General features: G+C 37.9%; 1 protein-coding gene across 5 annotated transcripts in view; it reads right to left on the minus strand.

The window, feature by feature from the left end:
* FRY (FRY microtubule binding protein) overlaps nt 1-24,767 on the minus strand; it is a 508,702-nt gene that overhangs the window by 180,965 nt on the left and 302,970 nt on the right. For all 5 annotated transcript variants that reach the window (XM_081126905.1, XM_081126902.1, XM_081126901.1 and 2 more), the window contains 7 exons: nt 22,094-22,197; nt 21,529-21,637; nt 19,826-19,912; nt 13,953-14,124; nt 12,266-12,398; nt 8,265-8,372; nt 1,270-1,528 (listed from right to left, as the gene is read on the minus strand). In XM_081126905.1, the coding sequence (XP_080983031.1) occupies nt 1,270-1,528; nt 8,265-8,372; nt 12,266-12,398; nt 13,953-14,124; nt 19,826-19,912; nt 21,529-21,637; nt 22,094-22,197 (972 nt within the window). The remainder of the gene's footprint in view (nt 1-1,269; nt 1,529-8,264; nt 8,373-12,265; nt 12,399-13,952; nt 14,125-19,825; nt 19,913-21,528; nt 21,638-22,093; nt 22,198-24,767) is intronic.

Raw genomic sequence — 24,767 nt, forward strand, 5'->3', positions numbered from 1 at the left:
TATTCAGAAAAATAAGAGGAGAAGAAGAAACTACTCATATGTACACCTTTGGGCACATTTAATTTTGTGATATTAAAATAAAAAACAATGGCTGAGGTCCAGACGTGCCCATAAATTCATTATTATTCATGAAATGTCATAGATCCTGCTTTGGTTTTAGATCCATTGTTACTTTGGGATACCATCAGTCATCTGTTATCTGTGAAAAGAAATAACTTTTCAGAGGCTATTAACATTAATAAAAACAAAACTGCTTCCATCTGTACCATTTGGAATTACTCTATATATTCAATCAAAGTGGCCTAATTTTTTTTAGTTAAGTTCTCTGTAAAGTTTTAGATACTATTAAATTGCATTTTCAAACATTTACTTTCTAATTAGACTTGCTTACTTGTTTTTGTGTTAGATTCTAATCTAGGTTTTGGATGTTTATGAGATGGGTTCTGAATGTTCCCAAACCACAACCAAATGAGCCTGAAATGCAAGCCAGAGAACAGGGCAGAGTCCACCTTCATTTTAGTTTTCCTTTTATGAGCATCTGTAATCCTTGTTTTCAACCTATCATCTTTTGGCATGTATAGAACACAAGGAAGGAGAATGACTTTGACCTCGTCACTGAGGTCAGCCCATCTGGGATCCCAGCCAATCCCTAAATACAATTATAACTTCCTGAACCCCCACGTTCCTCAGACTCTCAGGTATGCTCTTCTCCAGCTAGACTCCTTTCTCCATCTGCTCACTGCCAATGCCATGCCACCACTGCCCCGGTTCTCCTCTGACAACCTACTCCTCAATCAGTTCTTCAAAATGCTGTCATGAAGTTTTACCATTCAGGACTGAGACATGAAAGAATAAACCACAAGACTGCACTTTCCTCTCTGTAGATATGAGTAACATAACCAATATGTTGCTCACTGTAAAAAACCCCGGTGGGCAAGCTAACTTTTATATCCATATCCATTTCCATATCCATAATCCAGTTCTATCTCCCTGGCCTACTGCCATTTGCTCTTACAAACACATTTATAATCATAACTATCTGAAAAATATTTTTCTATTCCCTAAGTGGCCTTGTTAATGTTAACAAATCTAACCTGATGTGGCATATCACACCTTGAGTTTCTTAGTCACAATTAAGGCAGATGGAAAAATTAAGGGCTGCCACTAGGGAGAAAGTTCTGAGGTAGCCAAAAGTAAGAACTCCCAAGGTTCTCTGGGCTGCAACTTATTTACATCTATATGAATCAGTGGGAAGAGTGTGAACATCACCTCTGGATTTCTGATTTTGTTGGCTTGCTCGTAGACTTTTCCTTGAGTTTGTATGACCAGTTTCCACTGGGTGAGCAGCTGGAGCAGTAACTTCAGGGAAGAGTCCAGGAGGCTGTGATGCACGTCATTTACTTCCCGGAGCAGAAAGGTGGTGAAGCCAAACAGGACATCTTCCCTCCAGTCTGGGAAGTCAACCAGCAAACCCTGAAGAGAATTTTGTGCAATATGGCGCAGTTCATCATCCATGTGAATAGAAAGCCTGTGAAATGAAAAATGACAAAAAAATCATACTTTATTAACTTTTCTTCCAGATCTATGAAGGAATATCTATAGGGCTCTGCTTTTACTTGTGTCTGAAAAATGGGTCACCCTCCCCTAATATGTTATTATAGTCTTCACTCAGCAACCCTAAAATTAAAATCTTATATAACCATGGTACTCTTATCGAAACTAAAAAATTAACATTGGTACAATGCTATTAGCTAAACTAAAGATTTTACTCAGATTTCACCAGTTTTCCACTAGTGTCCTTTTTCTGTTTCAGAATGCAATATAAGATACCACATGACATTTAACTGTATATGGAGACTTTTTGATACATTATTGACTACAGAATAAGTTAGTATCAAATCCCACCACTTTTAAGGGTGAGAAACTTGAGTACTAGAAAAACTGAGGGACTCAGTGAAAATGAGCAATTAAAAAGCTAGGCTAGGTGTCCTTAATTGGTTTGGCCCCCAAAGGGATATTTGGTTGTGAGAGGAGACACTGTTGGTTATCACATGTTGGAGAGCACTACTGCCATCCCTCTAGCAGGTAGAAGACAGCTTGCTGATAAGCATCCTACAGTGCACGGGATAGCTCCCTGTGACGAAGAATAATCTGGCCCCAAATGGTGGTAGTGCCAAGGCTGTGCTAGTCAACTTATGAATATCAGTGTGTTTCTGGTTTAACCTATATTAAATCTCAACATTGGTATGGGGCATTATAATTAACATATGCTTTATAAATTCTTTCATTCATGTATTCAATAAACAAATATTTCCCAGGCACTATACCCACTACATACAACCCTCAGGATATGGAGTTCAGTACGATGGTGTCTGTGGGTAGGGTGCTAAGGAGGACAGTGTTGGAGAAGAGGCAGGGGCAGCTCAGAGAAAGTCTGTGTCCCACTTAGCACCACAGATAGCACGTGGTGAGCACTCAGTAAATGTTGGCTGTTATCATAAGAAGAAAATGAATGCATTCTGAAAGTTACAGAAGTAACATGATTAATGCACATTTGAGAAAAAAATAGGCAGAAATATGGAGGATGCCTCGGAGAAGCAACAAGACTGAGGGCAAAGGCCAGGTAGGAGGGCACCACAGTGACTTAGGCCACAAGTGTGTGTGTGAGGAGTGACCTGAGGCAGCGAAGCAACAAAGAAGGGAGAGATAAAAGTCAAAGATGTTTAGGGGAGAGAATTTCCAGCAGCTTGAAAGTGTTCGCTGTCAGAGAAGAAGGTGGCCAGTCAATGCTGGGCCATTACACATAGAAACCCAAACAGAAAAGAAAGGACAAGTCCTTGCCTGCAAAATAAACTACAATTATAATAAAAAACTGTCTTAGAAGTTTGGTGGCAGTAATTACAAGAATAGAGAGACTTGAAGAGAAGGCAGCTCACGTAGAAGTCTGACCAGCTGGGGGGCCAAGCCAAAAATGGGGTCACAGATAAATGGTTACACACAAAGAAAACTATTAAAGAGCTTAACAGGACTCTACAGTGACACAGCCATAAACACAGACCAACAGAAGCCACTATTGCCAATGTCACTGCAGCTGTCCTTCCCAGGCACCTTCCGTGAGGGGCACTGACCAGCTGGCTAGATTGAACAGGCAGCAACACTCTGCTCAGGCTGGGCCAGGGTAAACGCTTGGCAGAAACTTAGAGCCAGTGCTCGTACCCCCTCCCCCTGTCCCCTTGGTTGGTAGCTCAGACAAAGGACTTTTTGTGGAGAACACTTTTGTAAAGGTGAGCCTCAGGTTCTGATGGAATCAGCATAGCAGCTTGGGATAATTTTGTTGTATAGAAGTGCATGAATCAACGGGGAGTGATTTCAAATTCACAAGCCATATCCAAAAGAAAAGAGCCATTAGGAGAAATCGCCTCCTCTGAATGGTTGCAGGATAAACAAAATGTCATTAGGAAGAGGTGAGGGACCTGACCCCCATGATGTCACCGAGGGCAATGGAGGCAGAAGTGGCTTTAGCATTAAGCCCAGGAGACAAGTGTTTCTAAGAGGAGGGACCTGCTGACAGGTGGACTGTTAATCTTGAGATAGTTTACCAGAAGTTTTGGAAATTTCTTCTCATTAAAGAATAAACTCCCACCACTTACAGCGCTTTGAACTGCATTTCGATTAAAATAAAGAAGATCAAATACTTTATTGAGGTTATATATGCAACTGAGACCATAGTTCTCACTCAGGTACTCAGACCAACAAGCTATCTTCCACTAGACAGTCATATACTGAAAAGTGGATGATAAATAGTAAATGATAAATATTGTTCAGATACCACAGAAGATCATTGACATATGTATGTAAATGTCCACAAATTATAAGGGAACACTGCATAAAATGTGTTTACCTGTCATTTTGTATAAAACCATTGACGTTTGTCAATCCCATTTGCCTTCAGGAAAATATATTTGGGTAACTGACTTGACTCTTTTATTTTATTTTATTTTTATTTTTATTTTTAAAAAATATATCTTTATTGATCTCAGAGAGAGGAAAGGAGAGGGAGAGAGAGAGATAGAAACATCAATGATGAGAGAGTCATTGATAGAGCCCGCAACCCGGATATGTGCCCTGACTGAGAATCGAACCCCGATCACCTGGATCCTAGGTCGAAGCTCAACCACTGAGCTACGCCCGGCCGGGCTTGACTCTTTTAAAGTTTAATCTCCTCGTTGGAAAATAGGAATTGATAGGTGGCTGGCTTTCCTAGCATGTATACAAAAGTGCACTGTACATCATGGCATAATATGCTATTCAAATGTAAGGATGCTTAAAAATAACTAACATTTGCTGAGAACTTAACTGTGTTGTAGGCACTATGCTAAGTAATTAATATGCATTATCAAAACCCTATGACAAATTTTTGAAAAAGGAGAGTAATATTGAGCAGCAAACCTTAGTGTATATATAATGCTGCAGGAAGTGAAAGAAGACAGGAGCCTGGAGACTGTTGAAGGAAAATGTCCTTCTTAAGGTCAACAGATGGAGCAGAAGACATCTGGTAGGGAGAGTGAGAGGAGAAAGATGGCAACTGCCATGGAGAGAAGTAGCTTCCCAACATGTGAAGAATTATTGGGGGACCCAGATGGCTGAGAAGGGCGGACTCTACTGAGAGCAGGAATGAAGTGCTCCCCAGGGATCCTATCATGACATCAGGAAGACCTGTGTAGCTTCCATGGAGTCTAAATGGACAAATTCCTCCCATTCGGCCATCATAAGTGGACTGAGCAATACATATAAAATCAGAAATTTCATAGCGTGGAAAAAGGGGTTTGCCTGGTTCATTCCATATACCACTGTCATGCCAAACATACTCATATAAGTCTGAGGTTAGAGTGTCTGTGAGATTTAGCCATTCCTGAAATGCTGGGAAGGGGACCTGGGGGCAGTTATGTGGGACACACCCTTGAAACTCCTTATCCGGGAAACTGAGTTGGGAGGGACAGGGAGCTGGCACAAAACATTGGTTTTATTTTGCCAATTATGAGGAAATCCAAGTTTTTCTCCAGTAAAAATGTATCATGGATGTGACTGTGAGGAGTCTGAAATACAAGGTCTCACACCTCTCTGTCCATATATTGTCTCAAGAGTCAATTTAATTCAAATGCGATTGGACCACGGGGAATAAAGTGGCTGATGACTTGAAACCACATTTATTGCTACTGAATTTCTACACTTTTGTTCTCCGATCCTCTTAGGAAATCTGAAGGGGCCCATTTTCTCACAGCTTAAGATCTTTCTCCTGAGGAGAACAGCCTCTGGCTTCTTTTGAAGCTTATGAAAAAGCTTCTTCAAGGGCTTCCCATGTAAGTCTGGTCATTTTAAAAATTTTGTCCTAAGACATGAACTCTCAAAAAATATTTATTCTTTCCCATTATAAGAACACTATGCATTGCTTTGGGCTTTGTTAGAATGTATGTAATATCAAACATGATGCACTATAAATAGCACTGACATTTAATGACATCTAACAGAGTTCCTTCCTAACATGTCTGGCTCTATGGTCCAAAGATTCAGGCATCACTAAACAGGCTACCAAGGTGATTCCAGAAGTAAGAGTCTCCCACCCAGATTTACAGCAAAATGGCATTAGAGACTTTACAAGAACACTGCATGACATTTAAAAAACTTAGTATTTCAAAGGCCTTAGTGTACGTCATCACCACCAATCAGAACTTCATTGAGATGAGTGAACTTTCCTTCTACTGCAATTTAACTGATAACTGTCTTCTCCCTTCTGCCACATTTCCCCCTGAATTAACCAGAGGGCATACCTTATGTCATTTAGCCCTTACAACAGTCTTATGAGATAGGCAGTATTATTCCAATTTTACCAAGGAAAAAATGATAGGCTGAGGGGTTAATAATTTGTCTAGATCACATGGCTAGTAAAATGGCAACTCAGGCATACAAAATGCAGAATTTCCAAATGATTCTGTTTTATTTCCATTGTTTGGTACTGCCTCCAAATCTCTCAGATGGCCACCTCTCACTTTCTGGTGGTTCACAGGCCACGGAGCGTGGCTTCTTCCCTAAATTTCTCACTGCGACATCCAGCATTTTCACTCAGCAGACCCTCCTCTGTGGAGATACTTGTCCCTGAGTCACATCACCCTCTCCACTGTTGTCCATGGCAAATGGACAGGCTGCCCTTTATATTTCTGGGTAATGAGGACACTGTTCTCTGCATTTGCAGCCTACCATCACCCTTGGATACTATTAGTACAGAGTATTTTAGTTTCTTTCTTCCTCAACTCTCCCCACCTCTCAGTCACCACGTTTATTAACTCTTTGGGAATCCATCCTTTTTTCCTCCTCAGATCTTATCCTCACCTGGGACCTAAAGTCCCTTCTTGATCCAGGGTTATTTCCCCTTTTCCCCACGCTACCCTGCTCAGGGCACATTCCAGTTGCTAGGCCTCAGCAAAAGCCTGGGTTGTAATTTTTTTAACCTTATATTCTTCTTAAAGTATGTCCTAAACATGGAGTGGAAGAGAGAGGAAGGACCCAAGGCCTGGAGATCACTGAGTATAGCCAAGAATAAGTTACAGGTGACAAAGCCAGCTTGAGGGGTAGAAGGCTTTGGTCAGAGGTACCAAGGCCTGAAAGGGTGATTTTCTTTTTTTATTTATTTAAATATATCTTTATTGATTTCAGAGAGAGGAAAGGAGAGGGAGAGAGAGAGATAGAAACATCAATGATGAGAGAGTCATTGATCAAGCCCACAACCCAGGCATGTGCCCTGACCGGGAATCGAAGCCCAATTGCCTGGATCCTAGGTCGACGCTCAACCGCTGAGCCACGCCCGACCAGGCAAGGGTGATTTTCAAAGGAATGAATCTTCAGTACACCTCACAACCCAGCACCATCCTTGTGCTAGTGGTGACTGGATGAAGGAAAGGAGTGGCTGTGTCTATACTTGGAATGAAGAGGAATGGGAAGAACAGGAGGCTACAAAAGTCATTGACTGATGACAGGAAGTGGTCAACAGAGGAAGCCAAGCTGGCTGTCCAAAGCGGGAGCACTGTGACCACAATCGCCAGAAGACACAGTACTCCATGGAGATACCCAGAAGCCAGGGGAGGCCACTGGGTGACCGCAGTCATGTGGGACGGGAGCTTGGGCATTTTATGGATATTGATAGAAGGGTGCTCTCCAAGGCTAGAGAATGTGGGTGAACAAGGTTATTCATACATAATGCATCTTTCGTTCAGTCTGCACTAATATTTGTTACTCTTTATTCCTCCATATCAGATTAACTGCCTAAAATGGAATTTGTTATCATGTTACTATTTTGCTTAAAACTACATCATTCTGATTGCCTCAGCTAATAGTAAAGATGAGCTGAAAACCAGCCTCTCACATCTTATTTCTGTTTATCATTGGGTTTCTAAACTCCTATTTCTTTCTTATTTTTTCAAATCAATGGTAACTTTTTTCTCCCACTTCCATTCCCTCCGTGTACTCTGTGTTTCTCATGATGTTGCCTTCGAAAGGGCATTTGGATCATAAGTAACTGATTTTTAAATCAACAGGTATAATTGTCAATGAGAACCTGAGATCAACATGAGAAAGTTAAGCTTACTTAGCAAAAATGATACAATTTCACTCAAAGCAAATTAAGTTCTAGTTGGACTGTGTGTTCTTGTGGGGAATGGGGAGGGTGATAAATATATAATTTGGGGCAGATTTCTAAAGTACTAAAATTAGCTGAGGCTCCCTATTACCCACCTTCGTGGCCCCCGGCGGGTTTCAGTGGGCTGCAGACTAATTTCCTCACATCCCAGCCCCACCGCTACGCGCTTGCTCATGCCACTGCCTTCGCCTTTCTGAATTCTCTTTCCTTTGAAGGGCAGCTCCAGCTCCACCTTCTCCTGGGAGTTATGTACCGGCCTCCCCAGTCCATCGGAATCCCTCCACTCACTGAACTTTGTGACACACTTTTTGTGCTGTTAATTTGCACAGTTCCAGGCCTTGGATTATTAGCTACCTTATGTATTGGTTTCTACATTGGATTTAAAGCCTCTTGAACATGGGAAAAACACAACAAAAATTTTCTTTATTCCTCCTTCCCTACACACAGTATTCAGAATAATGCCTCATTTGGTAAATCTTTATCAATTTTTAATAATCATTTTCTTTTTGGGGGAATCATGACAAAGGATTAAAATCAATTTAATCAAAGAATGTCCACTATCATTCCCACCTACCTAGACAGCAAGTCAATGAGTTCAAGTTTTGACATCCCATCAGGAAGCAGCCGGGGAATAGCAGCAACGCATGTCCTGAAGAGGTCTATTTTGGGCTTCCTCTCACCCCTAGAATGTGGAAACAAAGTTTAAACAGTCAATGGTTATGATAAATTAAAAAAAATTGATCAACTATGTGAACAAAGACTAGAACCCATGCATGCCTTCTGAATCACTGTCTGATGCTTGCTCCATATTAGTCTCTTACGACCTTTAGAGGCTGGCAGGTCTAAGAGAACTGATAAAGATTTAAATGTTAGACAGAGGTATATATCTGAAAAGGAAAATGCTGATATCAATAGCATTCTACCATACAGCTTGCCATTCAGTTGGTTCCATGGGACTTGGTCCATGTAGACTGCATTTAAAACATTGAATTTATTGAAATGTTTAAATGCATTCCTACATTCAGTAATTAAAAACGGGACTTTATACAAGGAATACTATCTCTACCAAGTATGGCATCTGGAAGCTTTTCTCCATGATGAGTTATGCTTCTCCTCTAGAGTTCCCACCCTCATTTTTTAAAAAATGAAGTGCTTCAAAAAATAACTCTTACATAATGTCAAGTAAAATACTGCAGTGCATATTGCTGTGCACCCATTTCTGATTTTAAAAAGTATTCTGAGGTGCCTGACCTCTACAGAGATTCCTCCCTTCTTTTTACTTTCTTGAGAATATGAATGTTGAAAAGTAATTAATGCCTTCTATATTGTTTTAAAGTCTGAGAGAAAAATGTAAATTCTGTAATAAATTGCTTAAATATTTAGTTGTTTAAATAGGTAACTGCCTTCCTAACCATATATTTTATCAATAACCTTATGGAAAAGCTTAACTACCCATTACGTTTTTCTTTTTTTTTTAAATATATCTTTATTGATTTCAGAGAGAAGAAAGGAGAGGGAGAGAGAGAGATAGAAACATCAATGATGAAAGAGTCATTGATCGGCTGCAGCCCGCAACCCGGGCATGTGCCCTGACCGGGAATCGAACCCTGATTGCCTGGGTCCTAGGTCGATGCTTAACCGCTAAGCCACGCCCGGCCGGGCCCCATTAAGTTTTTCAAACAACCTAAGTGATAAAATATAACAGCATATTTAAATTCTGAGAATTTAGTCTTCTGAGAATAAGCATAAAGTTGTCACCAAATTAAAACAATTGTAGGACACAAACACAATAATGAAAATGCAAAGTAGCATAGCAGTAATTCCTGGAACAGTAACTGTGGTCCAAACAGAAATGCAACAAAGAGAATTCTCTACAATCTAAAGATGATCATCAGACAGCAATTTCACTCTGTGACTTACTTTCTAGCATGCTTTGTAAGTTTGTTAACAATGAATACAAAACTGTTTATGTAAAAAATTAAATACATATATGTTGATTTCTAAAATACTCTGATTCTGTGGAAAGCTGTGAGACTATTTTCTCTCCTTTTCTATGGTCCTGCATGGGGTGCATGAGGACTGTGGAGAGGAAGCCATTGTGCAGTGGTTTTCAATCAGCTGAAAAAGAGGACCTTCAAATGATGTCCTCAAACCTGAACAGAAGTAGAGCCGAGGGATTTCTCCCAATGGTTCATGTGCAACTCAGTGAGTCATTTGAACTGTCCTCCTAGTTTGCTCACCAGATGTTTTAAACAGCTGGGGTTATTTTCCATATCTGTCAGAAAATGGATGACCCTGCCTGGCCTGAAGTCCAAGGAGAGTTCTTGCAGGCTTCCAAGCTGATTGAGCAAGCCTAGATTAGAGACTCTAATTATAGTAGGATTTCCTTTTAGTACTGTAGTCCTTGCCCTCTGAGTTTTTATAGGAAGTATCTGAACCCTCAAAACATCATTTTCATTAACAGATATTATTATGAACACAAAAGGGATGGAAATGGAAATGGCATGACACAGAATGCTTAGTGTTTAAGTTCAAACCTTAAGCAGGGTTGGGGAAAGAGGTGGACCAACCTTGAATATTAACTCCAATAACCATTCCCATTAGCGTGGTGTGGACCTCACCACTCTTCTCCTAAATGTGGCAATGAGTTATTTTCCATTCAGAAACCTGCCTTAAAATATGAAAAATATTCCTATTCCTATTTGGGAGTCTCAAGATGGTTCAATAGGAAAAAGTGAAGACTCTCTTGGAAAAAGTTTAAGGTATTGGTTAAAATACAAATGAAAATTTTACATGTACATTTAAACCTATACCAGTTTATAGTTTTGAATATATTGTTTTGGTCCTGACTCTATCTTGTGACCTCTTGATTAATAATAAAGTCTTCCTTTAAAGGTATTTCATTTTTTACTTTTTAAAAAGAGGAAACAACTCTATGCCAGAAGCTTGAAAAGCATTTCCTATATCTTCTACATTATAAATTTAAAATTGCTTTAATATAGCCAAAGAGTATGTAATAATGACGTTAAAGGTTTATGGACAATCTGGCAAGTGTGAGGTAAGAGCTAGAGCTACAGACAATATATTTGATGTTCGTAGCCTTGCTCAGTTTCAACTCTGCTGTCACTTTGGTTGAAAAGTCTTCATATGATCTTCATATCATTTAAATAAAATGATTGGCAAGCTTCAGGATAGCATGCATTGTATAATCTCATATTTTTGTTAAAAAAAAATATATATATATATAGTTGTGTTGACACAGGGAAGGGTCTGGGAAGAATCACACTAAGCCAAAGAATGGTGACAGATTTCAAATGAAGCTCTGAGGAGGCAGCTTTCATTTTAACTTTATATGATGCTAACGATGTATCTAAAATAATTCTGTAATTTTTACTTTATCTTGTTTTGTTTTGTCATACGTTGTTTTCAATATGCCACTCTTGTAAAATATACACCCACAATATGAACTTCCCTATATAGGGAACAACCTTCTAACTAATTGTGTTTTTGGAACTGGATATTTCTGAATAACAAAGTAAATTTTCCTAATTATATTTTTGAAAATTTATATCACAGGCACCAAATATAACTTAATCCATAGTCCAACAACAAAATAGAAACTTTCTTAAAATGTAAAGTTAAAACCCAATCCTAGTTCCTGTCATAATTAATCAAATGTAGCAAATACAAGTTGTATGAATTTCTTCTGTAGAACTCTGATCACAAATCTAGATTTTAGATTTTGGTTAAGAACACTTGATTTCTACATTCAAAGTTAGGAGAGTTTTTTAAAAATCCAATATTTCTATGATATGGTTGCATAGAGACTATTCAGCAGGTTCAACTCAGTTCAGGGCTGTCACTAGAAACAGGTGAATTTTAGATTGATAAACATAGAATGTCTGTAAACTGGTAATGTCACTGTAGTTCTGTGATCAAGCTTGGGAACAAAACACCACTTTGAAAAATGTGAACCTGTGAATGAGTCTTAGGCCCCATTTTCTAACTTACTGGCCTAATGAGACTTCAGATATAATCAAAATAGATCTATACCAGGTTTGACCTTATTTTCAGAGTTAGTCAAATATTATAAAATTATGTTTTTATTGTTTTAACACTTTGTAGGAATCTGATTCTAAGATGATGAGAACAAAATACAGTTGACCTTTGAACAACATGGGTTTCAACTGCATGGGTCCCCTTACACACAGATTTTTTTCAATAAATACGTACAGTACTGTCAATGTATTTTCTCTTCCTTATGATTTTCTTAATAACATTTTCTTTTCTCTAGCTCACTTTATTGTAAGAATACAGTGTATAATACATATAGCATACAAAATATGAGTTAAAAGACTATTTATGTCATTGGTAAGATATCTGATTAAGAGTAGGCTATATTAGTAGTTAAGTTGGGGGAGAAAAAAGTTATGCACAGATTTGTAACTGTGCAGGGGTCGGTGCCCTAATCCCTGTGTTGTTCAAGGGTCAGCTACACAGAATAAATGAGAAAAATCTCTGCTGATGTCTTTTGGCTAATCAACCCTTCATTGAGACAGTCTTCATGGTACTCACGTGATCATGTCTTCAGGTTCTTTGTTTAACATCTGGACATTAGTTAGCATCATACACCTTCCTACTTCTTTATCAAGGTGCCTTAAAATGTTGTCCACAGCTTTTCGTACTTGAGAGTAATATAATGACATGCCTGAAAAAATGCATTATAGTTACATTTTTGACTGAATCTATCAAATAATGAAATCTTAGTTTATTCATCTTCTAAGCCTTTTTTTACTGAAAAATTTTTACAGGTCATTGGCTTCTTTGAGCAAAGTTTAACTCAGTCTCTTACTTGCAGGATCATTAGCACAGTGCCCTGCACTTAGTGGGTGTTCACCAAATAACTATTTAAATTCAATAAATAGAAACTTTAATACTTCAATGGGAAATATTTTTCAGAAGAGTTAAAATAAAGAAAGAAATAGAAAGTTCTACTTTAGAATTTTTATATTTCTAATTAGTACAAGAAAATTCACCATCATTGGTGAATGAAGGATAACTCCCATCGGGAGTGAGGATTTTTCATAACTTCATATTATTCTTTGAAATATATGTGTGGATTTTTTTAAGTAAAATAAACAAAATGACTTCACATCATAAATTTTAAAATGAAGGAAAATGTACTTTAGCTATATTATTTTACTGTTTTCATTAGATACAGTGTCAATGTCCTACAGGGAAAGACAAATATGCATAGCATATGTATTTCAAATATGCATTTTGTATATTTCTGTATATAATACAAATGAAAAGTAAATTGCTTTGCATTTACAATTTATACTTTAATGAAATAATTATTAATGGTTATTTCTCATGCATTAAATCATTTTGAACTCCTTTAAGCACTGCAGAACTAAAGATAAATATTTAAAGTAAAAAGTGTCTTTATGTATTTCCTTTAGGTCTTTGAATTCCAGGAACTATCTTAAAAAACTTTGTAGTAGGTTTCTAAATTCAGGTACTCAGGAAGAAAGAAACAAATGCAGAAAAATCACTTCTTAAGGTTAAGATCACTAAATTAAAAGGAAAATCTCATGTAGGCTAAACCCATAATATAACCCGGCATGTGTGGTAAAACACAGATTTAACTAATTTTACTGAAAAACAAAAGAAGAAACAAAACTATAAAAATGAACTAATAAATGGATGAGTAAATAAATGTATATGTGGTTGCTTTATAAACAGGATTATCTACCAAAGCACACAGATGTCTTAGAAATTTACTATAAATTATAGATAATCAATATCAGAAGTTTGAAAAGACCACAAGTAAGAGTCTAATGTTTAAATGGCAAAATGTTTACAAGAAAGTTCCAAAAAGTTTAAAGGGCAGAAAAATAAAGGACAGCTACTGTTATAAAGATTTTTTTGCTTTGGCCAGGTGGCTCAGCTGGTTGGAGTATTGTCTCATGCATCAAAAGGTTGCAGGTTCAATGTCTGGTGAGGGCACATAACTAGGTTGCAGGTTTGATCCCTAGTCAGGGCGTGTATGGGAGGCAACTGATGGATGTTTCTCACATGGATGTTTCTCTTTATCCCCCCTCTCTTCCTTCCTCTCTCTCACAAATCAATAAACATATCCTTGGGTGAGGATTAAAAACAAGGTTTTTTCCAAAGTGTATCTCACTAAGGGTAAATATTTCAGATCATTTTAAAGGCTTAATAAGTCCCATATCTAACGTCACACATCTTTGAAACCCACCTATCATTTTGGCTTCCTCTTCAGTGAGCGTTTTACTCAAATATGTTTTCTTCACTCTCAATGTGTTTCCTGACGGGAGGACAGCGCCTGTAACGGGCATGGGCGGTTCACCGTCTTTCTGCTGTAAGCTGTCAGCTATGACCAAGAATGCCCGTAAACCGATGTTCATTCTCTGTAAGAGACAGTGTGTTCGTGATACAAAGAAAGCCCCAATTATTGTGGTGCAATTAAACCATCAGTCTTGTAGAGAAGTTAAGTGTGGCTTGCCATCTAGACTAGTGTGGGAAAGTAATTTAAAAAATACAGGAGTTTAGGCCAAACTATGAAAATAATATATTTTCTGGTACTATTTGTTACAACATTGTAAGAAAACAACCAGGAAAATTTTCAACAGTCTTGGAGGGTACATTTGTGATGGTTATGCTTATTCTGTTTGAGAGATCCTGGGTGCACTTCACAGGGATAAGCAGTCATCCTCCAGAGCAGCTGCAACTAAGGTAAATGAAAGGCTTTATGTCTCCTGGAAGGAGAGATGCCACATGTACTAATTCACAAAGACCGAAAAATAGGAGTTCCACATGGGAATCATAAAACAAAAATCATCCGCTCGGAAGTACAGGTAGCTGACTTTTGATTCAAAAGGCTGGCAAGTTGGAAATGAATTTTAAAAACTCAGTGCCACAGAACCTGTTACTGATAAAAACACATGAGCTTATAAAAAGAAATGCCAGCGATTCTACTTCTGGGAATTTATCTGAAGGAATAAATTACTGGAAAGAATATATGTGCCCCTACGTTCATTGCAGCATTTTTACAGTAGCTAAGATTTGGAAACAGCCTAAATGTCCATCAGTAGATGAGTGGATAAAAAAAGCTGTGGTACATTTACACCATGGAATACTACTCAGCTGTAAAAAAGAAGGACATTTTACCCTTTAAGACGGCATGGATGGATCTGGAGAGCATTATCCTAAGTGAAATAAACCAGTCAGAGAAAGACAAGTACCATGTGATTTCACTCATATGTGGAATCCAGTAAACAAAATGAACTAAGAAGCAAAACAGAGACAGACTCAGAGAGCAGGCTGACAGCTCATGTGGGGTGGCTGGGCGGGGCAGGGAGGAGTGGAGGGATTGAGCAAAAAAGGAAAAAAAAGAGAACTCATGGACAGGGACAACAGCATGGTGCTTGTTGAGGAGAGGGTGGAGGGAGGTGGAGGGAGGCATAGGGGGATAAATGGTGATGGAAGGATACTTGACTTGGGGTGGTGAACACACACTGTAGAATTTTGCACCTGAAACCTGTATAATTTTGTTAACCAGTGTCACCCTAATATATTCAATAGAAAGGAAAAAGAGAAAAAAAAGGCTATTCTGGGTCAGATTGTTATCTTCCTTGGGTTCAGGTAAGGCATAATAATGGCTTTGGAAGATCACTCAGTAAGACACTCCCAGTATGATCATCTTAAAAGGTCAGAAGGTACTAGGACATCTGTACTTCCTTAAACAACCATGCATAAAACATTTATACTCATATGTGCAAACCACATGAAATACTAACTTCCCAAAGTTGACTACTATCTACAGCAGAAAATTACTAGTACTAACAATGATAATCTGTATAAAATTTATCAAGTCCCTAAAATATATCCAGAACTTTCATGAATTCTCATCTTTAAAACAGCCATGCATGGAAAGTATGATTATTCCCATTTTTGGGGGGTGAGGAAACTGAGGCTATCTAACTAGTAGGTGGGAAGCTATACATTCAAGTCAGGTTTGCCCAAATCACCTGTTCTGTGGTACGGGCTTACATTTCATAACATAAAGTAATACTGACTTCTCTTCATTTTAAACTATTTATCCAAGCTTCAAGGTGTAATGATATTCCACCCAAGATTTGGCAAACATTTCTCTGGCTCATTTATATCCAATTCAATGTGTACTTTGTGATTTTATGGCCTTCAGTAATATTCTCTCCCCATTTTCTAGAATGCAAGAGTATTAACTTTAAAAAGTTTAACTGTATTTTAAAAGTCTATTAGTTCCCTCGTGTATTTTAGTAGTCTTTTCATGAAATGTTTTCTAGGCTCGTGTATTTTTTGAGTTTTGAGAAACATATTTATTTAATCAGGTAACTGCCATCACAATCAAGATATGAAATACTTCCATCATCCCCAAAAGATCCCTTGTGCCTCCTTCTAGTCAGTCCTCTCCCTCAACCTCAGCACCTACAACCATTGCCTAATTTCCACCTATAGTTTTGCCTTTTCCAGAATGTGATATAAACAGAATCAAACCGTACACAGCCTTTTGTGTCTTGTTTCTTTCACTTTGCATAATGCTTTTGAGATGTTTCAATATCAGTGGTTTGTTCCTTTTTATTGAAGAGTATTCTGTTGTACTGATGCCTCTCAATTTGGCCGCTCAGCAGTGGTTGAACGTAAGCTGCTTTCCTATTTTCAGTGATTATGAATACAGCTGAAACAAATATTCATATAAACCTTTGTGGATTTAATTTCTCTTAGATGAATACCCTAAGGTAGAAATGCTAGATCATATGGTAGGCGTATGTTTAACCTTATAAGAAACTGCCAAGCTATTTTGTAAAGTGGTTGTACCTTTTTGCATTCTCATGAAAATAGTATGAGTTGCAGTAGCTCTGTATCCTTCTCAGTGCCTTTCATTGTGGTTTTAACTTGCTTTTTCCTAATGACTAATGATGTTGAACATCTTTTCATGGACTTGTCATTTCTCTCTCTTCTTTGATGAAGAGGCTGTTCATTTTGCCTATTTAAAAAAACTGGGTTATTTTGTTTGTTGAGTTGTAAGAATTCTTTATAAATTTTGGATAGAAGTGCTTTATCAGATATGTTTTGCAAACATTTTCTCCCAGTCTGTGACTCTACAATTTGTTAACAGTAGCTTTTAAAGTGCAGACATTTTTTATTTTGGTGATCAATTTATCAACATTTCTTTTGTAATTTATGTTTTTTTTGTGTCCTGAAAAAATTTTGCCCACCCGAAGTTCACAAAGATTTTATCTTATGTTTTCTTCTGGAAGATTTATAATATTGAATTTTACATTTAGGTTTATGATTCATTTTAAGTAAATTTTTGCTTACAGTGAAAATTATGGGGTCAAAGTTCATTATTTTCAAGTGGATATCAAATTGTTCAGCACCATTTATTGGAGAGACTATCCTTTATCCATTGAAATAGCTTGGATCCCTTGTTGAAAATCAACTGACCACATGAGTGTGGGCATGTTTCTGGATTCTTTATTCTGTTTCATTGGTCTTTATATTCATCCTTCCTCCAATACTATTACTGCAGCTTTATAGTAAGTTTTGAAATCAGGACATGCTAGTCCTCCAATTTTATTGTTTTTCAAAATTATGTTGGTTATTCCAGTTCCTTATACTTTTCATGTACATTTTAGAATCAGCTTATTGATTTCTACAGAAAAAGGTATAGGAACTTTAATTGGGATTATTATTGGAATTATAGTTTAATCTATTTAATTTGGAAATAAATAATCTTAAATCTTTGAATTCACAAACAGTATTTCTCTACCTTCATTTGGGTTTTCCTTGATTTCTCTCAACATTTTTTTAGTTTTCAGTATACAAATCTTGCACATATTTTGTTAGCTTTAATGCTAAGTATTTTGTTTTCATTGATACTGTAAATTATTCAATTTCCAATTGTTCATTCCTAGAATATAGAAATACATTGATTTTATAGATTTATCTTATATCCTATAAACTTTCTAAAATCATTTATTAGTTCTAGTAGGTTTTATGTAGGCCCTTTGGTATTTTCTATATAGGCAATCATGTTGTCGGTGAATAGATAGTTTTATTTCTTCCTTTCTAATCCATATGCTTTTAGTTCTTCTTGCACTGGCATTGGCTAGGACCTCCAGTTACACATTACTTTAGATAAGATAAAAATGAGAGAAATGGATGACCAAGAAACTCTTCTCACAGATGAGTAAGTTCTTATGATGATGAAGGTGAATGTAGGAGGCCATCTAGGTCTGAACTAAGATGAGATACTACCTGGAAATCACCCAACTGCTGAGTGTAGAGCAATACAGATTCTGCAGTAGGATAACCCTTTAGATCTTTGGGCCTGTTCCACGAGCTACTTCCAAAATACTTTTAAGAGATGATCTGGATTTGTTCCTGAGATACTGTGCCCTACAACATATTCTATCAAGTATATGGCATCTTCTTCATAGACTATCCTCATCCTTGTATGTGTTGTTGGATGGGGTCACAGATATGCCTTTGAGATTCTAATTACAACTACTGACAACTAAACTCTTCCATAGCCCTATAAAATCAGGAGAAATAGAAGATACTCAAATATTTCTTATTTTAGTAGTTTTTTAAAACTGTAATCCCAACTGCTCTGCACAGAGATGTCAACTAATTAATCATTGATTGAATGAGGAATTTGAGAGAAGAACCAAGGGTAAATTTTCTAGATGGTGATAATGATGGAAACAGCTTTCATGTTCATTTTAGACAAGTAACCCAGTAATTCTGAGAATTGATTGTTAAAGATGCTAGAGCCACAACTCCTGAGAAGTGAAAAATATTTTGAGAACCTTCCCAGCAAGAGAAAACTCTTTACTAGTTGGGGCCTGGGCCTCAATGCAGCCAAAATGCCCTGGATTTGTACTGGCTTTTTCCCCTTCCTGTTGGTCCATGAACCCTGGCTGCGGCCATTTCAGAAGCCTGTGATGTCAACAGATACAAGAAAGAAACTCATTTGGGGGCTTCTACAGCCATCCCTATATGTGTATGTGGCAACCTTATCACCAAGAAGAGAATCCAGGAAGTGGGGAGAAAGCATAAGGACACCAGGAGACCTGGGCTCTCTTTGCTACTAACAAGTTGCTTATTTGGAGACTCTGCATCTCCTTCCTCAGTGACAGAATGAAGGATACAGACAATATCACAGTTATGACAGGAATAATCTTTTAAAAGAAATTGTACAGTGTGCAACCTCTTCCCTCCTTCCTTCCCTTCTCCCTCCCTCACTTCCTTCTTTCCTAAGAGTTTGTAGTATAACAATATCACAAGTCTTCTGCAAGGTGACCTAGAAAAATATTTTGTCCATTGTACTTGTGGATGAGCTGAAGTTCAGAGAGGTAAATATCATGTAGCTGGTAAAAGTGGTAGCTCCTGTAGCAAGTGGCAAATCTAGCTCCGCTGACTGCCAGTCCAGTGCACTTTCTACAGTCTCGTAGGGAAAGGGCTATACCAGAGGCAGCTTGTCAGGCATATTTCCATTGGCTGATGTGTTTTTAAAATATTAAAACTGAATGTGCTCTTCATCTGCATAGGTCTATCGTTCCACATTGTGTATCATGCCCACTATATCCTCATTTCCTTGACTGCCTTGCTCTGAGTTGTGATGCTGCCACAAAAACATATATTCATATATCATTTATTTAACCTCACTAGATTTTAGTACTTTATTACATGTATTTATTCTTTTCTGTTTCATTACTTCTCAATACTCAACTAGTTAATCTGCATCAAAATAGTTATAAACAAACACACTGACTTTTTTTAAATAAAACAACTGGCCTTGCAGTGAGAGATTATCTTTGGGGGCATAGTTTATTATACAAGATCAGAATCTTCTGGCACACCAACCTTTCATCATTCCAAAGTCTATCAATTTAAAATTTTACTTCTCAAATGCCATCATTTGTACTATTTAGCCAAATAGCATGGACAGAAACAAATAGAAGACTTTTAGAGAAGATGTCCTTAATCCATTCTCCAAAATCACAAAGGTATGGCTCTGTCAATGCCCATATTGTTACAAGTACAGAAAAGGATCACTCATACCTCAGGGTTGAGACTGAAAGCTTTTGCTGGCTTTCCCACACAAAGAAAATCAAAAATGATCTCTTTCATTGCAAAATCTAAACGTTCCTGTAGTGAAAAAGAGAAAACAAAACAAATCAAAAAGCCTTAAGATACAAATTAAACATGAATTATCTACTTTCATTATATACACCAAGCAGGTGGCTGCTAAGGGAAGTTCTACTCAGTGTCATGGATCACAGGGACTTCCCAAGGAAAAGCATACCCATCAAACCTTTGGTGGAGCTGCTTCTGTTTTCATATGGTGTACAGAGATGCTCTCATTATGTAATATATGCAATTAGCCCCCAAAGTACAGAATGACTAATGACCAAAAAACAAGAAAGAAAAAATCAAAACACCTGAAGTGTCTGGGCTTGTATCAGGCCCCAACTCTTCCTATTTTTTCTGCAAGTGCTGATACTTTCTTAAAACTCCGTTTAAATGTACTTTTTTTTTAAAGATGTGGAACTATTTGTGTAAAAAAAAAAAAAGGTACTCTCTTAAAGCTACTGCAAAATTATCATCTTCTTTTATTCTTTAACATTTCAAATCCTTTGGCTCATATTACAACAGATAGTTCTACAAGTGAAATGAATAATCACCAAATAAGACATGTCAAGGTTACTTAAATGAGAAGGTTGAAACCAGATTCTAATAATTTGAGACAGTGGCTATAAAGATATGACAGGTTCATTTTATGAAACCTATTCCAGAATAATTGAAGCACATATTCAGCTATATGATAACCAAACGTAGAAAGGTTACATTAATTCATCTGCCTGCCAAAGAAGTAATGTTCTTTCCCTAAATACAAATATTACAGAGGCATTGCATTGTGCCAACCACAAAGAAAGATATATTAAATAGTAACAATTGAACTTATGTCTTCATATCAATGTCAATTGTGTTTCAACAGTATTTTCATACCTATTATTTCCCTTTATCCATTCAACATTCTAGGTATACAGGGCAAGCATTTCCACCCACATTTAACAGATAAAGAAGCTGAGCAAAATATATTTTCTGATTTGTTCAAGGGTATAGAGCTGGCTCAAGGCACAGATTGAGCTGGAATAACTGTCTTTTCATGTTCCTTTGTAAACCACGAAGTTGGGGTAAAACCATTTACTCACAAAGTGGATTAAAAAGTAAGAATCATAAGTCTAAATAGTAAATTAAATACTAAAAACTATGTTTAATATTATTGGACCCAGTTTTAAAGTAAATTAATACATGTAAAGTGCTTACAACTATTATTAGCAAAGAATGAGTACATTATTATTTACTCCTCAAATTTCACTAAATTATCTTCTTTTGGTTTCCTCCAAACATCAGGTTCTTTGTTTCCTCCTGATTTGCAGAATCCAGAGCAGAGAATCAGGGAAAAAAAAGCCAGGGACTATGAGTTAAGAGACCCTTTTACTAACAGGCTATATGACCTTAGATGAGTCATTTAAACTGTCTCTTAGTTCCTTCATTTGTCACATGCTGAAAACATTCTACGTACCCATGTCACAATTTGTTTTGAAGAAAAATCATCAGCTATTTGTGAAAATGCAAAACTATTCTGAAAAGTCTATACATCTAAGATATTTTAGACATCTCATCTGTTAGTAGATCCCAAGGAGGCTGGCTACTTAAAGGCAATTAGAAGACTCTCGGAGCAGAAGCTTGTCCATTACCTGGGCAATGAACTGAATGATTTTCACGAAGATGTTCAGAGGCATATCCCTTGGCACCACACCACGGGACCCTTTGGGGAAAAGTGTTGTGATGATGGTTATAAGACGGCTGAAAGATAAGGGAAAAAGAGAAAACAAGCAAGTTGGCTGAGCTCCAGTTCTTCAAGGAAAAATGGCAGATGTTTCATCTTACCTCAGTATATCAGGCAGAATTCAGAAAAAGAAAACAAACCACTTAATCCCTTTCCATTAGCATAATTACTCTATGAATAATGTTTCTAGAAAAACTAAGGGCAGTTGGAAAATTGTAGCAGTTGCCTTTGGTAAGGTGATGAATGCAGTCCTGGACATGGAACTTGGCTGTCTGGGTTGAGGCTGAAGTTTTTGTCACAGCTGCTGAGCCAGTAACTAAGGACTTAGATCTTGTAGGAACTGTCACCTTTGAACAGCTTCTAATTGGGTTAGAGTAGGTAGTAGTAAAACAAAACACCCTCTCACTGGTTAAGGGATGTGGCTACCATGAACTCAGCGATGTGGTCACCACTAACCCACGCCACTTCCTTACCTCTGAGTAGCTGTGTTGCTTTCACATTTAATTCGAATCATGTAAACCCAAAGTAATCTGTACAGAGATTCCAGTGCAACTCGAGCCATCTTGGGGTCTTTGTTCTACAACAGAAACCAAGATGCAAGATTTCAGAGTAAATGGTGACATATGAAGATTATTCTTTTCTGAAGGCCTGGAAATGGAGGGTCCCTACAAAGGACACTGCATCATTGGGGACTTAAAAGGTCTTTGCCTCCTGCTGCCCAATGGGTAAATCATCTATGAGGAGGGATCCAAGTAGCTTGGAGGGTGGTACAGAGTAGTTCTGAGGGGAGGTATACCATTCTCTCCTTTGCCAAGTGGGGAAAGATTGCCTTCTTCTCCCAGTCCCAGAGAACTGATATCTCCTAGCACCAAGGAGAACCAATCTGTCCTTTCTATTATTGTTATGCCTTTGTCAAAGTTGTTATTGCTTTGATTCCTCAAATGCTGCCCCTCATCTAATTACCCTCAAACATTTATTGAGACTAATATGCAGTAAGGGGCTGTGCCTGAACCTGGGAGATAGAGATAAAAGATAATCCTTTTCCTAAGGTGTTCACAATCTATAGGGGATGGGAGACTGATAATAAACAATGTGAAAAGTTGGCAAGAACAGGAGCTAGAGGATGAGAAGGGGAACCTGTGGCAAACTCAAGGGACAAGGTCAGGAACGGTTCCCACGGGTGGCAGAAAACTCAGGTGAACTTTAATTCGTTCACCTACTCATTCATCTATTCAGCTACACTGGGCCAGGTACTGTGGTTGGCATTAGAAACTTTGAACGCTGTAAAAAAAAACATGGGGAGAGTACTTTAGGCTGAGGCAACAGCACATGGGAGCTAGGAGAGCTGGTTACGGTTTGTAACCTGGCAGCAGTTTGCATGCCAGTGCGAGGGAACAGTGAGGGAGCAGCGGTCAGTGCGGCTCAGAGAGGAAGAAACTGAGCTCCTCTGCACTCTCCTATCTTATTATATTCCTCTCTATTTAAAAACTACAGGTTGTGTGGTTTTCCCAATGCCTGTGGTCAAAAGTTAACATTTCTTGACCTGGCGTACCTGATCAGCCAGTACATGGCTCTAAGCCACCTTTCCTGCCTCCTCTCCTGCTGGTCTCCCACAAGCTCCCTAACCCTTAGCTAGGCTCAATTTCTTCCTCTCTGGCTGATGTGTTATTGCCTAGAAGCTGGTAGCTATGCCACAGATGATCTCCCTGCCTTGTTTCTGTCTCCCACACAGCAAACAGGACTTCTTACATGGTCTCCCCGATCTCAGTGGCTTCCTGCCACCATCATGAGAACTCTCTTCCCTCACTTAGCAAGGCACGTAGGGTCCCTCGTGCGATTCCTGCCTTCCTCTCTGAGCTGCACTGACCGCCGCTCCCTCATTGTTCCCTCGCACTGGCATGCAGACTGCTGCCAGGTTACAAACTGTGGCCCCTCTTCACCAGCTCCCCTAGCTCCCACGTGCTGTTCCCTCTGCCTAAAGTCCTCTCCCCATCATTTTTTTTTTACAGCATTCAAAGTTTCTAATGCCAAGCACAGTACCTGGCCCAGTGTAGCTGAACAACCCTTAGCTATTTCCATGTCAGGAGATGGCTCCCACACTCCCACCCCTGTGTCCTTCCTTTCTATCAGGTGAACCCTGCTCCTTTGTAGTCTACTTGAACACCCCCTGCCATGTGCAGGCTTTTCTGTTTTTCCCCAGTGTCTTGAAACCCTTCTGAGTGTCTTGTTGCCTTCTGAGTGTCCCCTTCAACTCTATGTATGATCTTGTTTAGACATCTGGAAAAAAGGGGCATTATTTACCCCCTGACATCTATTAGAATTCCTGTCATTTTGTAGGGGATTGATAATCTCTGCTAAACAGTCTTTAAATTATCACTCAACTTTTTTATAAGTCTTTTGCTTTCATGTTACTTCTATTCCCTTATTCCTCTATTTATCTTGTCATAACTCAGGTTTCAGCTGTTATTCTTAGGGAAGATAATCTGGGCACTGATTTTTGTAGAATTCATAATTATTTAAAAATTAGAATAAAATTTACCTTTAAACTATTTATGGAATAAAGATGAGTCATCTAAAGCTTGGAAAAGATTATAGGGAGTAGTTTTTTAGATTTAGTCTTAAATAACTTTTTGGTGTGATCATTATTCTAAAATTCTAAGTTTCTATATGCATTTTGATCTGTTTCTGAATTATTTTTTGTTTTATTAGTCTATCTGTTCATGTGGTAATACCACACCATTTTAATTTTTGAGGCTTTATAATTTGTGCTACTATCTGGTATGGCATACCTTCCACCATCCACTGTTTTTTTTTTTTTAAAAATATTTTTAAGCTTTTCACAGATATTTCTGTATGTTTATTCTTCCAAACACACTTTAGAACTACTTCTCTAGCTCCAGGAGAAAAATTCTCAACTTTTTAGATGCATGCTTTATACATAAAGGATGATTTTTTTTTTTTTTGCCTGTAATTAAAACAGGTATGGTATACCTTGTAATTTGTCAAATGTTTTGGTGACATAAACAAACTTCAAGTAAACTACCAAACTAGTAAAGTTGTATTTAAAATATGTCATCATTTAAAATTTTGGGGAAGTCTATCCTTTCTCCAATCAATGCAAATCAGCCAACGTCTATGATGTGCTTA

The sequence above is a fragment of the Miniopterus schreibersii genome, assembly GCF_964146895.1.
Source record: "Miniopterus schreibersii genome assembly, chromosome: 2".
Classification (NCBI taxonomy): domain Eukaryota; kingdom Metazoa; phylum Chordata; class Mammalia; order Chiroptera; family Miniopteridae; genus Miniopterus; species Miniopterus schreibersii.